Source organism: Emydura macquarii, unplaced genomic scaffold (assembly GCF_026122565.2).
Source record: "Emydura macquarii macquarii isolate MOO-44397 ecotype Brisbane River unplaced genomic scaffold, CSIRO-AGI_Emac_v2 contig_2897, whole genome shotgun sequence".
Lineage (NCBI taxonomy): Eukaryota > Metazoa > Chordata > Testudines > Chelidae > Emydura > Emydura macquarii.
In genome coordinates, this window is record NW_027133034.1 from 9,276,069 (window position 1) to 9,291,535 (window position 15,467).

Sequence of the window (15,467 nt, forward strand, 5' to 3'; positions counted from 1 at the left end):
AACCTACTTAGGCAAAGATCTTTCACCTAGGAAAACAAGGGAAGACAGCGCCTTTTACTTCTGTGGAAAGTCAGCCATGGCTGGGAAGAAGGAAGATTGGTGAGAGAAACCATCTTGAACGGACTGTACCTTACTAGATTAAGTTTTAGACTTTTAGATGCAAGTTTTCACTTTTATTTGCTTATAACTTTTTCTAACTATTCCTTTTACTTGGCATCACTTAACCATTGTCCTATTGTTAATAAATTTGTTTTATTTTAACTATAAACTAATTCAGTTCTGTGTTTAAAAGGAAGAATGTATTTACCCCAGTTAATAAGCTGTGATGTGCTTTTGTGTCTTTAGAGGAACAAACGAATCTTACTATTTCTCTGAGTGCTCCACACGAGGGCTGAACATCACACAGCATATGCTTTTAGGAAAACTTGGAGCTACAATAGCAATGCATTGAGAGGAACCCAGGGTTGCAAGGCAAGTGGTGACACAGCCCCTCACTGGTCTGGACTGCACCCCAAACCCCATAACAAAGACACTTCAAGATTTATGGAGGAAAATGCTATACAAGTGCTAAGTATTATTACTAGCTGTCGTAGTAATTTAATTACATTTGTGGTACCTCCTAGGAGACAATCCATAGACAAACATTTACATTAGGGCTTACAACTTTAAATCTAAAGAAATAACCATCTTTCTAACTGAAAGACAAGGTGGCTATTGAATTGCACATGTTATTTATTTGAAGTGTATCAACATTATCCAGTGAGCACTACCCTTGACAGTTTTCTAAATTGGATTTCACTACTGCAAACATTTAATCATATCCAATAGTAAATTCAGTTGTTCCAGCCATATACTTCTCCAGCTAGGAAACCCAATAGAGGGGTTATTATCTGATTTTGCAAAAGACTGTTGTGGTGTGGGTGTTTTTTTGTTGTTGTTGTTTGGTTTTTTGTTTTTTTGTTTTTTTACAAGTAACAAGGTGTAATTATTCTGTAATTGTCTGGTAAATGTCTTCTAGCAACATAGTATTTGGTGGTAATCTGATAACCAGATAATGAATTCACCATAAAATACGAACATTTCAAGACAGTAGCTAACAAGTAATTTATTGTAAATTAAAACTAATTACATCGTTATCTACAGTAATGGGTGAATGACCAGATGGTCAGCTAAGTACCCAAACATTCATACGCTTAGCCAACATCATCCAACCCCTTTGGATGAAATCCTGACCTCACTGAAGTAAATGGCAAAACTCCAGTTGACATCAATGGGTCCAGGATTTCATTTTTTGGGTCTGTAAAATGAAGGTTGGACTCTTATGAAAAAAGACACTCTTGTGAGATTTCTAGTACTTCTTGCTGCAGTGAGGTGAAACCACAAATTATTGGATTTCCAGCCCAATGGATGTCAAATTCTCTGGTGAAACTCCATTGGCTTTCCATATTTCTATTGAATCTGCAGGGGGAATTTTTAGGTAGAGAGAATGTAATTACTTATGCTGAAATTTGGCCAAGATATTAAGATTAATACCCCTACATTTAAAAAACGTGCTATGGGACCTTTATTGAACACATTCTTTGACTCACCTGAGAGTTGGGTGCAGAATGTGAGAAAAAAAAGCAGTGAATAGGCAAACATGAAGACATCCTCTTTACATAAAGAATATGGCTCAAACTTTCAGAGAGTCCTCAGAATAATGTCTATGGGTGCCAATGGAGTTACATCAGCAGATAATTTGGCCTGGTATTCTTCTTCACTGTGTCCTAAAATTCTATGTAGTGTTGCTGTGCAATATCAAACAGCTGCTGCGTTCCATCACAGAGTTTGTTGCATGTCAGTATTTAATGGAATGATCCCTATATGTCTCACCTACTTTGCAGGTATGTTCTGAGGCTTAGTTTGGCTTTTTTAAGTGCCTTTCACTTGAGGATCTCAAAAAACTTATCTCCATTAATTCCTCACCAAGACAGTTATTCTAAAATCATGCTACTTCCATTGAGCTTTCTCACCACACAGCTCTCAGAATTAGTAATAATTTTTCAATATGATGCGTAGAGAGTTAATGGTGGAATTCCTAATGGTAACTGTACAGCTATTTCCACACTTATTAAGCTGATATTGCACCTTTTAATTAATCTTTCCGTATATACTGGAATGTTTTTAATAATAGTTTATAACAGTTATGATTTTGAGCGTGAACCAGTCAGGTAACTGACTTACCTTCATCTAAAGGAACCTCTTCCTCCTCACTTGGAGAAGGGAGGAGGGGCTGCAGAGGTTCCATATTGATTATGAGTTGTTTGTTCAAGGAATGAGAGCTACGACTCTGAGTAATGCTGGTTCTAAAAGCAAAGATAAACAGCATCAGTTTGTTCAAAAGAAATCATTACAAATAAATGCAACTGCAACGTCCCTTGCCTCCAAATCATTGTGGATAAGTTACAATGGGCCCTCAAGGAAAACATGCCACATACAGTGATTATCCTTTGACTCCTCCTATATTTATTAGATCACACCCTTGGCTGAATGGTGGCTCTGCAGGTGAAGTGTTGCAGAAGGGCTGGTAGTGGCTTTGCAGTAGGGTGGCGTCCTGCTTCATTTAACCTCATAGCTTCCAATTTTTCATCGCATTTCAGCTATACTGTTCAATTCCATTCTGCACAGCAGTGAGGAGAATATAGCTCAGAGAGGGAAAGATACAGAGAGGATGCTAATCATTTTGCTGAAGAACCATGCTCCACTATCTCTGGGACTGGGTCAAGGATCTTCTGTGGTTTGGGCAGTGTAGATTTAAGAATAAATCATGAGGGTCTCTATCCCTCTAGTCAATGGATGAAGAACAGCTCTCACTCCAGACAATGCCTGTACAACATGCCCACAGCTCCTCAATCTGTTTTAATTAGTTATTAATTAAATTAATTATTAATTAATTAGTTATTACTATTAGTATCATCTCTTTGGATCTTGATCTTGTTAGGGAAGATTTTATTGACTCACTCAGCCACTTGGCTCACTATTTTAGTAATCCAATCTTAAGAAAACTGGAGTGGGTCTTTCAAGAAAATACCTCAGGTTGTTTTGCTAATTGGGCCCATATATTTACACTAGTTTTGAGTTTAACAGAAAGGAGTAAAAGTTCATGAGATGTCACAATAACTTATAACAACAAATGCTGATGGGAAAAGGTACAAAAAGGAGATAGACTGAATTAGTCGAAACAAAAAGGCCTACTGATATAACTCAAGGACTGTGTTAAGATCATGCTTGATAAACAAGAAAAGTGTGGAACCAGAAATCAGTGAACCAAAATTGGTGTGTCGAAAACTAGGTCTTATTGGTGGACAAAATTATGAGGGGATAGACTATTCCACCCATCACTCCCTTTGTGGGTCCTTAAACAAAAGGACTTTCAGGAGAAAAATTGGCTAGTGGAAGAAGTATTACCATCCTGGCTGCTATCCCCACTGTCTCTTGTGACCCCGGACCTTCTTTGTCGTGACTAGATTGGGCCAGAGAGAGGGACATAGATAACATCACCACCTCAAACCTTTCCAGCTGAATCCCAAACTCCACATGGGATGAAACAGGATCAGATCTTAACAACAACAACAACAGCTCCAGCCCATCTCAACTAACTTCTCTTTTCCCCAAAAAGGACAGTTTTTATCATCTTATCTACCATACTAAGAGACTGTCAAATAAGGGGACTTTTCCCTCTAAAAACTCTCTGCAATTAAAGGGAAATGGAAAGGGGAAAAAGGGTGTTGTTAAAATGAAAGCCTCACTTAATAATTTACATTTCAAATGCTTCAACTATTTTCCTTCTTTTCTTCATCTTTAATAAAAGGTTAAAGTAATTTTTATTAATGGTGTGTTTGCAATGGTACTAAGCAGAATGAGGTCTCTGTAGACCAAACCCTGAACTTTGTTTAGCCCTGTTTAATACTGGACAGTGAGTGGGTTAGACTAACACCTTTGGGCTAAATATTCTATTTAAATTAATACAACTGGGTGTAGCTTAAGCAGTCCTGAGGCAGGGATCTCAGTAGCTGTGGGACAGTAGCAGTAGCAACCAAGCCAAACCCTCAAATGAGGGCAAGTTTCCGATTCTATACAGTGTGTGGACCTTGTTTCAGTGTAGGCTGAGAAAGGCACGTGCCCACACTCTACCACTACAATATTCTTCTCATTCATTTTAGAATATCATCAAATTACACACTACTTAAAATAGTAAACAAACAAAAAGGCAGTCAAGTTCATGCAGCAATTTTGTGCTACGTAGAGTAAAACCTCAACGTTGACCACAGAAGATATGTATTTTGTCACAGTTCACTTATTTTATATTATTTTTGTAATGCTGTAAAACACAGAAAAGCCAAATACAAAAGAAATCTTTTTAAAAAAAAATCAAACTCGTATTTATCCCTCAGAAAGGACTGGTATAAAAATGGTCAGTGAAGGAATAAATCAAGACAACTTGGACACTCAAGTGAATCTCCTATGCTAATGTGCATTTGCAGACTTAAATAGTGTATTCAGTCTCAATGGAAGACCTACCCACTTATTTTTGTATTATTATTTGGATACCTAATAATTTTCAGACCCTCAGTTTGGTATGTCATTAAAATGTCCCCTGTTAATGTTATTCAATGGCAACGTACGCCCACGTTAGGGTGTGCAACACAACTGCATCTTTATGAATATTACCTTTGGGACATGATCAAGAGCATAACTTAAGGTAAAGAATACGTATGTACCACTCTTCACCAAGGGATAGCTGGTATTCCAGGACACAATGAAAAAAAAACAAGACGAACTCCACACACAAAAGTAATGGAAAATTAACTTTACAACAGCAGACTGGCTGTGGCTGCAAATATTAAAAAAACTAAGCAATCACTCCTGTCACTTTCACAATGGTATGTTTTTCAAGTTTTCTAAAGTGTTGTTCCTTTTCCTCCTGGCATTTCTTTCCTCTCTTCTCCTTTGTCTCTAATCACGGAATTTGTGCAAGTTTTCCATTTGTTTTGATCAGGGTCTGATCAATTCCTGTTGGCGGTACAATGAGTGACATGTCTCAGGAAGACACCAGTCTGTTTTCAAAGGTCCAGCAGTATAGCTTTAGGAAAAGCAAACCAGAGTACTTTTCCCCAAATAAGGTAAGAACTATTCTCCTTTCTCTTTAAATTGGTTTTTAAGTCACTGGATAAGTTGCTACATAAATCCCTCCTTCTAAAAAAATTAAAAACAGAACAATGACTAGGGCTGAAATGCAAGTGATTTTTTCCCCCTGCCAAGATCATACTTCCTACGTGGTGATAGAGAGACTAACAAACTATCTTACTAATTGATTAAAAGGAATTTCAGGTAAATACTGATTCAACTTCCTTGTCTAAGAGATAACAAGTGACACAGAGATAATTGTGTTACACTAACTTAGCATTTTTCACTAGGATTGATTGCTTCAAATGCTGCTCAGAATGATGGTCCCATAGTAACCAAAGTGACTTTTTCTATGTGAAGCAGACTCATCTTCCTCGGTCCTTAAATTTAAAATTTCAAAACATACCTGTGCACTTCAGGAGGCTCTCTCTGGATTTTAGAACTTGCTTCAACAACCTCTTTAGCAACCTTTCCACTGCAACAAAACATGGATTAAAATATTCAGGCAACTTTTGAGGGATATTTTTTTATTTATGTCAGTATCTATATGTAGTTGTAACACTACGTAATTATTAAAATGGCAACAATGAAAAGCAACACATTTTTAGAAGAAAGGATACCAGAGTACATTATTTTCCAATTTATCAGAAATCAATTAGATGCTGTCACTGAAAATACGGGAGATCATTTATCTAGAGAACAAGTACAGAATAGCAGTGTCAGCATGAGCTTCCACCCCGCTGTCTCATCAATTTACCTCTACCCTGATTCTAGAGGCATCTGGTGAGAATAGTTCAATCTCTATGCTATCCAAGTTTTGTCCTGTGTTGAGACTGCAGCAAAGAACGAAAACTAGTGCCAAATATTGTGGATTTTTTTCTCATGCGAAACACTGTTCAATAGGATCTAAACGAAACCACCAACTCATTTAATATAAGACACCGAAGGGCAATCAGATTGTAATGGGTTTAAATTTCTGCTGACCTGGGTTGGGTCCTCTAGAGGTAAAGGCTCAATTTCCCATTAATAATTCTGTGAGCTCTCGTCTACTCCCAGAATGGTTATTCTTTAAAAGGAACGTAAGGACCAGAAAGCACCTTACCTATATCGAAATTTACTGCCTTTAAAAAATATCTTGCTGCTGGACATCGTCTTGATCTGACTTGATTTTGCATACCTTCCAGAAAAAGAAGAGTACATGGGTCATCACATTTTCAAAGCATAAAAAGCAACATAATATATAGAAATGAGCAAGACAAATGACAAACTGTTATTCTTCTACTATAGCATGATATCTATAATTGACAGTTTAAAACTTTTTTATTGGTATGTGTAATAATTTCAACATAAAACTGCATGTGAAATATAACAGTATCTCACAATTTAGACTGTATGAAAAGACTTCATACAAATGAGTGACTATCTGGATAACAGAGCAAGAAAATAAAATGTGCTCCTACAGGATCTGTGGATGTTTATAGATACTGTGTGAACCAAGCACCATAGAATTCAGCAGCCCCTGTAAGGGTTCTTACTAACAATATCCTGTATGTAGGAGGATTAGGACAGAGATGTAGCTACCTCCACACTGTCCAGCTATGCTGGAAGAAAGACAGGAGGCAATGGATGTGGCTTAATTAGGCCACATCTTTTTTCACTTAAAAAATCTGGAGTTACCTGGCAATAACGTGTACAGTTCAAGTCATCATAATTTGTTTAAACATGTCCACTTAATCCTCAGCTGGTCCCAGCCAGCCCATTGCTGGGACCCTGCCACTCTCCCCCTGTATGAAGTGAACGGGGGCTATAAAAGGAGGGGGAATCGGCTCCCCACTGAGAGAGACAGGAGCCCCAAACACTCCCCCCCCATCCTCAGCTCCCTTAAGGGATGCTTTCCTTCAAATCCTTTTAAATCCATTTTATCTGATAACTATATTCCTTCCATAACAAGTACCTGCTCTGGGCATCTGTCATGAGTTTTATGTACTAAATTGTGAAATTATAACGTAATCCATCCCACCAGGTCTCAGACTTGCTGTGAGGAAGACAAAGTACCCTGCCCCACCTTGGATATCTAGTGGTGAGGGGAAAATTATTTCTGAGCCTCCAAAGAAAAGTGCAGCTAGCGTAGCACGTCATGAAGAAACCCAGCCCCTTTACAAGTTTCACAGGTGTGAATGCCGGGCTCGTCCAGCTCAGAGAAGGCTTTTCTGGGACTTTCCAGGATATAAATATAAATACCCACCTCTCGGTCTTTCTTAACCTGCCGTCCTTTAACCTGTCCCAACTGCTTCCTGCTCCTCTCCCCTTCCCTGCTCCATGCCAGTAAGCTTTCCCCCCTTCCTTTCTACTATCAGTTGTAAGGGGGAGGGCGCCTTAAAGGGGGCAAGACCTCCTTTTCCTCCAGCAAGCCACACAAGGACTCACCACACGGATGCTGCAGAGAGCAGATTGGTATCATTGAAATGAACATGAAACAAAAGAAAAGGATTTCCTCACTCAGAAAATAGCCATATTTCCTGTGTCTTTAGACAGCAGGTGTATGTGTAGTCTACATCAGAGTCTACCCACTCTAGTCACTTTGAGTCAACATGCAACAGCCTTTGGCTACATTAATCAGAGCTGGGGAGAAGGAGGAGATCAGGCTTATAAACATCAAGGAACAATATGGCTCCAGACATGCCACCTCCCTGCTATTTTGCAGTTTTGAAATGTCAAGTGGATTTCATATTTCTTCCCCAAGCTTGAAAAAACTCTTATTTATAGCTGTGTGCAAATAATCACACTAATACTTTAACACAAGACAGGAATAAGGTATCGGCGTGTCTAGGTTCCTAGCTCCTCGAGCCCACACGAAGAGGTCAGAAAACAAGGTTTTTTTAAACTTACCAGTAACTGGTGTTCTTCGAGATGTGTTGCTCATGTCCATTCCACTACAGGTGTGTGCACGCTTCCGTGCACGGTTACCCGGAACTTTTTTCCCCTTAGCAAATCCCGTAGGGCTGGCTCCGGCGCCCCCAGTAGCCCCGCATACATGCCACGGTATATGAGGCGCTGCTGGCCCTACACCCCCTCAGTCCCTTCTTTCTGCCAACTCCGGCAGCGGGGAAAGGGGGTGGTTTGTGGAATCGACATGAGCAACACATCTCGAAGAACATCAGTTACTGGTAAGTAACCTTGTTTTCTTCTTCAAGTGATTGCTCATGTTCATTCCACTACAGGTGACTAACAAGCAAAACCTTGGAAGTAGATCGGAGTTACCGGTGAGCTGCCCTCAGCACGGCTCTGCCCAATCCCGCGTCCTCTCTCACCTGCTGAATGATGGCGTAGTGGGACGTGAAGGTATGCACCAACGACAAGGTGGCAGCTTTGCAGGAAGGCTGTAGATGAGGCTTGAGCTCTGGTTGAGTGTGCTGTGATGGTTCCCGGAAGCGGCACCCTAGCCTGCTCGTAGCAGAACTTGATGCACGATGTAATCCACGAGGAGATGCGCTGGGTGAAGACAGGTGAGTCTTTCATCCATTCGGCCACTGTGACGAAGAGCTGCATCAATTTCCAGAACAGCTTTGTATGCTCGATGTAGAAGGCCAGGGCTTTTCTCACGTCCAGCGAATGCCATCTCCTCTCCTCCTCCGAACCGTGAGGTTTGGGAAAAGCATGGGGAGAAAAATATCCTGGTTACAGTGAAATTGGGAAACCACCTTGTGCAGGAAGGCTGGATGTGGCCTTAACTGCACCTTATCCTTATATAATACTGTATAAGGGGGCTCTGAGGTCAAGGCCCTAATCTCGGAGACCCTCCTAGCTGAGGTAATGGCCACCAGGAAGGCTACCTTCTATGAAAGCATGAGCAGAGGGCATGAAGCTATGGTTCAAAGGGGGGCCCCAAGAGTCTCAAGAGGACCAGGTTGAGATCCCAGGGAGGCACCAGGTCACGGACCTGCTGATAAAGCCTCTTCATCCCTCCCCCCTCTTGAGGAACCTGACCAACATGGGATGGGAGAACAGCGATCTCCCCTCTAGCGACTGATGAAAGGCCGAGATGGTGCCGAACTCTGGAGCTTTAGCTGGAGCAAGTACTCCAGGATTGCCTGTATAGGCGAGAGGCTGGGCGGAAAACCCTGGGACACCGCACAACAGGTAAACCGTCTCCACTTAGCCTAATACACGACCTGTGTAGAAGGCCTTCCTGCTGCCAAGCAGGACTTGTTGGAACCGCACTGAGCTGGCTCTCTCTCCCTCCGTCAGCCACAGATCCTCCAGGCCATGAGGTGCAGGGAGTCCAGGTCCAGGTGCAACAGGCAACCATGGTCCTGGGATAGAAGGTCGTGCCGCCTCGGGAGTCCAGGGGTGGGGCGATCGAAAGGTCCAGCAGCATGCTGAACCAGTGCTGTCTCAGTCAGACTGGAGCGATGAGTATAACGTTCACCCTGTCCCTCTTTATTTTCAGCAGGACCTTGGGTAGGAGCAGAATGGGCGGGAACGCGTACATGAGGGCCCCCGTCCAGTCCTTGAGGAATGTGTTGGAAATGGACCCAGTCTCGCGACCCTGGAGCGAGCAGAACCTCGGACACGTGTTCCAGGCCAACATGAATAGGTCCACTTGGGGAATGCCCCACTTCTGGAAGATCATGTCCGCAAGATCTCGGTGTAGTGACCAGTCGTGGCAGAGTAGAAATGAGCTGCTCAGACGATCCGCCTTGTCGTTCCTCACTCCCAGGAGGTGAGAGGCAGTCAAGTGGAAATTGTGCCTCACGGCAAAGTCCTACAGACGAATAGCTTCCTCGCAGAGGGCCGAGGAGCACGCTCCCCCATGCCTGTTTTTGTAAAACATGGCTGCAGTATTGTCCATCAGCACCTGCCCCACTCTGCCTCTCAGGAATCAGAGGAACACCCTGCACGCTAGGCGAATGGCCCTCAGCAACTTCATGTTGATGTGCAGGAGCCTCTCCTCCCCCGACCAGAGCCCCTGAGTGCCTAGGTTGGCGCTGATGTGGGCTCCCCATCCTATGTCTGACACATCAGAAATTAGGGTGACCGACGGGACCAGTTCCCTGAATGGAACGCCCTTCATCACTGCCCTGGGAGTCTGCCACCAGTTCAGGGAGACTAAGACGGGCAGGGCAACTGTGACCACCGGGTCCAATGGGTGTCTGCTCAGCACATATATCGATGCCAACCATGCCTGAAGCGGTCTGAGCCTAAGGCGAGCTAGTCTCACTATGTAGGTGCAAGTCGCCATACGGCCTAACAGCTGTAGGCAGTGCCTGGCTGTTGTCGTGGGGCATCGGTGCAGCTGGGAGATGATAGAGACCATTGCCTCGAAATGTGGCTGAGGCAGGAAGGCTCTGGCCTGGGAAGCATCCAGAGTGGCCCCAATGAATTCTACGTGTTGCATTGGGGTTAGTGTGGACTTCTGCTCGTTTATGAGCAGTCCGAGCCTGCTGAACGTGGAGCAAGTGAGGGTCACGCTCTCCTGCATTTGGGACCTGGACCTGCCCTTGATCAGCCAATCATCTAGGTAAGGAAACATTTTTACACCCTTTTGACACAGGTGGGCAGCCACTACCGCCATTCACTTGGTGAATACCCTTGGAGCCGAAGATAGGCCAAAGGATAGGGCTGTAAACTGGTAGTGGGAGCCAGCCACTGTGAAATGGAGACAACGCCTGTGGCTGGGGAGGATAGACACATGAAAATATGCGTCCTTGGGTCGAGGGCGGCATACCAGTCTCCTGGATCCAGGGAAGGGATTATGGAGGCTAGGGAGACCATATGAAACCTGAGTCGTTTGACATATTTGTTTAGACGATGCAGATCTAATATGGGTCTCAGACCCCCCTTCGCCTTGGGGATGAGGAAGTACTTCAAATAGAACCCCTTCTCCCTTCTGCCTTGAGGGACCATTTCCACCACTCCTATGTTGAGGAGGGTGTCCACCTCCTGCAAGAGGAGTTGCTCGTGAGAGGGGTCCCTGAAGAGGGATGGGGGGGGAGCGTTGTGTGTTTGGGGGGGTAGATGTATACTGTAGGGCACAGCCCCCTGAGACTATCCTAAGGACCCAACGGTCCAAAGTAATCTCTGCCCATTCGGGATAGAAGGGCCTTAACCTGTTTAGGAAGGGGTGGGGCGGATCCAGGAGAGCAGTGGGGCGCCAGCCTCGGGCGCACCATCAAAATTGTCTCCTCTGGTTGCCCAACCTCCTGGGGAGCTGAGGACAAGCTGGGGATCTGATTTCTCCTTCTAAACCCCCTATTCCTATAGGGTTAAAAAGGCCTGGGCAGAGCCTTGGCTGCTGCTGCGCCTGAGGCCATGACTGACACCCGGAAAGCTGGGGCATGTACAGGCCCAGGGAGCAAAGCGTGATCCTGGAGTCCTTCAGACTGTGCAACTTCGCATCGGTCTGGTCAGAGAATAGGGCCGACCTATCAAAGGGGAGGTCCTGAATAGACTGCTGCACCTCCTGGAACAAGCCTGAGGATTGCAGCCACGAGCACCTTCGCATACAGATGGCAGAGGCTATGGCCCTGCCCACCGAGTCAGCAGCGTCACAGGACGTCTGGAGCTCTGCCCTAGCTACCATGGTTCCATGGAACTGAGGGGGCATGGTGCTAAAGTCTACAGCCTGGTCCTGGGGCAGAGCCTCAGCGAACCGCCTGAGGGAGTCCCACAGGTTGAAATTATATCTACCCAGGATGGCCTGATGGTTGACAATCCTGAACTGCAGGCTTGCCATGGAATAAACCTTTCTCCAAAACAAATCCAGTTTCTTATTGTCTTTGATCTTGGGAGTGGACCCTGGCTGACCTTGCCTGTCTTGCTGGTTAGCTGCATCTACCACCAGGGTTCCCGGGGCGGGGTGAGTGAACAAATACTCAAACCCTTCAGCCGGGACATAATATTTTTTCTCAGCCAACTTTGACATAGGGGCGACCGAGGAAGGGGTTTGCCACAGGGCCTTTACAATCTTAAGGACCCTTTCGTGGACTGGGAGGGCCACTATCGCTGGGGCAGCCACCGCTAGTGCATTAAAGAGGCTATCTTCGGCCTTTTCTAACTCCTTCACCTCTAGCCCCAAGTTGGAGGCCACCCTCTTGAGCAGCTCCTGGTGCACCCTGAAATCTTCCAGTGGCGCCGAGTGGTCTCAGGAGACTGCCTCGTCCGGTGAAGAGAAAGAGGACTGCCCAGGTGCATCCTGCGGTGTGTCCCCTGCTGGCGAAGGGTTGCACCTGTTGAGGGTCCTCCATGGGGTCTAACTCCTCGTCCGAGGAGTGGTATCTATGGGTTTTCTCCTGTGCCGGAGGCATAGACTGCACCCCCGATGACATAATGGATTGGGGCCCTGGCCCCATCTGGATACCCCATGGGGCCCAATAAGGCCATTGTTGCGGCCATTGACCCTGGGGCCAACCCGATGCTGACTGTGTCACAGGCTGTGACCCTTTGTGGGGGCGTCGGCTCTCCCGATGACTGTCCCCCCTGGGAGATCCCGAGTCACTGGACCGGCGATGCTGTGTACGTGTTCGATCCCGGGTGCCCTTCCATGCCAGGCACCGCCCTCTTGACGCCTCCGACTTGGAGGATGATGAGGACTGCCTCCGTCGCTGCGAGCAGTGCCGATGAACAGAGGTGCGCTCTGAAAAACTAGAGGTACTGGAGCGTCATCTCGGTACCGCTGATTTCCGCTGCCTTACGGCCCTGCAGACACCTTTGGTGACTGAGGTCGGCGCCACTCCCAGCTCCTTGGTGCTGAGCCATACTCCGGCGACCGGGTTCCGCATCATGGACTGTGCGGTGCCGGGTCCTCCGACAGCGACCAGGTTTCTGCGCCATCTAGGTACGGGCAAACTCCTCGGTGCTGGGTCCTCCGATGGTGACCGGGTTCTGCGCCGTCTAGATATGGGTGAACTCCTCGGTGCCGGGGATCTGGAACGGGAGCTGTCCGAGCGCCGCCTGGCAGACCTCAACCAGTACTGCCTCCTGGCATGCGCTGCCTCTGGTGCCAGGGATCGACATCGGCGCAGAGAGGGAGACTCCACATCCTGTGCTGGAGCAGGTCGGCTCGACGATGCCGACCTGGAGCGACTGCTGGGGGAGCGTCCCGCCATCCGGCGGGAGATCTTCCTCCCCGTACCGGGGATCTCGACTGCCATTCAGGGGAACCCAATGCAGGTTTCCCCCGTGACACCAGCCCCTTCTCCCTTGGCAGAGGGTGGGGCGGAGGAGGCGTAGGCAAGGCCAACATGGCTTTTGTCGCCTGAAAAGCCTCCGGTATCGACAGCGTCGGCAGGGCACTCTCCCACTCCCAGAAGTGGGGGGAGGCTTCCTGACCAGAGATGTAGACACAGGAGAAGACTCGACGGGCCAGGTCCAGTGCATCTCTGTACTCGACCCTGCCCATACCGATGGTGCAGGGGAGCGTCCGCGCTCCACACACTGCTTCATCTTCAGTGCCAGAGATGTTGCACCAAGGTCATGCTCGGTGCTGAGGTGGAGCGGGCTGGCTCGGACTCCAGGCAAAGCGCTGCCTCCATCAACAGGGCTTTCAACCGGATCTCTCAGTCCTTCTGAGTCCTCGGTTTAAAAGCCCTGCATATTTTACATTTTTCTTTCCTTTGGGCTTCCCCCAAGCACTTAAGGCAGTGGTCGTAGAGGTCGCTGAGTGGGAAGGCCTTCCTGCAAGAGGCACACGGCTTGAAGCCAGATGACCGGGGCATGGCCCGGCTGCTCTAAGTCCCCGCAGGGACTTGCCTTATGTCTAATTATACTTAACACTTAAGAACTACTTAAGTAACTAAATCTAACTTAGAATATCAAACAAGTTCAAACAAGGGGAACAGTACTTGCCACGAGCAAGGCTAGTTCCAGCAACCATCACGGGCAGAAAGAAGGAACTGAGGGGGCATACGGCCAGCAGTGCCTCATACACTGCGCCATGTGTGCGGGGCTCCAGGGGGCGCCGGAGCCAGCTCTACAGGATCTGCTAAGGGGAAAAAAGTTCCAGGTAACCATGTACGGAGGCATGCACACACCTATAGTGGAATGGACATGAGCAAGCACTCAAAGAAGAATCTCAGCTTTTATTTTTAAAAAGTTAAGTTTCTACCTCATATGGTTGAAAAAAAAAAGTTGAAACCATGACTCAGATTTAACTGTTGGAATGTCTCACCAGTAGGAATTGTACATAAATCTGCTTGTTTTGGGGGGGTTTTTTAATTAAAATATTTTATGGGTAGTAAATTGATTGTAAGTAATTTTGTGCAGTCAGCCAACCGGATTTGTACTGTATGTAACATTCGGATGTAGTATTATTCACAGAATTCACTTTTACTGATTTTAACTTTGTTAGACTTTCAGCAGGGCTGCATAAATATTATGCTGTTGTATCACTTAATTGGTAAAGTCCAATTTCATAAAGAACTTTATGTTCAGAAACACCAGCAATTTTTAAAAATTCCACAATTTTAGGTGAAAAGGTGGGAGGTTTCTCTGAATCCAAAATCTGATCTTTGTTGATTCTATATTATTCTCCAAAGTTTTGGTTCTCAGCATTCTTCGGTTCCTCCTGGCTTCTCTCTAATTCTTCCCTGTGAGCCCTTGGGCCTGCTTTCTTTGCTGTTTATGGCCCCTCTATGGTCCTTTTATCTCCTTGACTTTGAGGTCTTCTAGCTATACTGGCTCTTTTCTGGTCTTCTCAGCTCTGTTATCAATTTTATAACATCTTCATTAATCTTCACACTCTCCCACTTTACCCATTTGTGAAACAGCCAGAAAAATCCCTCAACTTCCTCCAGTAGTAATAGGTTAAGGAAGTACTTCCTTCTTTCTTGTAGCACATTAATAGGTTATGAGTGTAGATGGTTTGCAATGTTAAGCAACCTATCTTCATTTCACTTTAACTCTGAAGACTTCTGATTTTTAGCAATCACTATTTCCTAATCAACCAGTGTACTCCTGTCCATGGAATGCTACTTCCAATCCTCACTGTACTAAATTAGTAACATACTTCCATTCTGTCAACAGAGCCTGAAATGAAACAGGCAAGTATACTTTCAAAATTTTGAGGAAACAACCTCACCGGGTTGTATGGAAGCCCCATGGAGAGTGGGGCAAGAAAAAGAATAGATAGGGCAATGATGCCTGAGACACAATTTATGAGTATTGCCATTAGGAAAGCAAAATACCAGAAATTATATTTTATACTAATCCACACTGGACTTTCATACTCTGACAGCTGCTACTGTCTGAAAGACAAAAGGATTTGACTCCTCTCCTTTGAATGTAGCTGGGAGAGGAAGCAT

The 15,467-nt window shown here is 45.5% G+C and overlaps 1 protein-coding gene across 2 annotated transcripts in view; it reads right to left on the reverse strand.

The window, feature by feature from the left end:
• Nucleotides 1-15,467, reverse strand: part of FRMD3 (FERM domain containing 3) — a 211,816-nt gene that overhangs the window by 23,130 nt on the left and 173,219 nt on the right. For both annotated transcript variants that reach the window (XM_067569315.1, XM_067569316.1), the window contains 3 exons: nucleotides 6,269-6,343; nucleotides 5,573-5,641; nucleotides 2,224-2,345 (listed from right to left, as the gene is read on the reverse strand). In XM_067569315.1, the coding sequence (XP_067425416.1) occupies nucleotides 2,224-2,345; nucleotides 5,573-5,641; nucleotides 6,269-6,343 (266 nt within the window). The remainder of the gene's footprint in view (nucleotides 1-2,223; nucleotides 2,346-5,572; nucleotides 5,642-6,268; nucleotides 6,344-15,467) is intronic.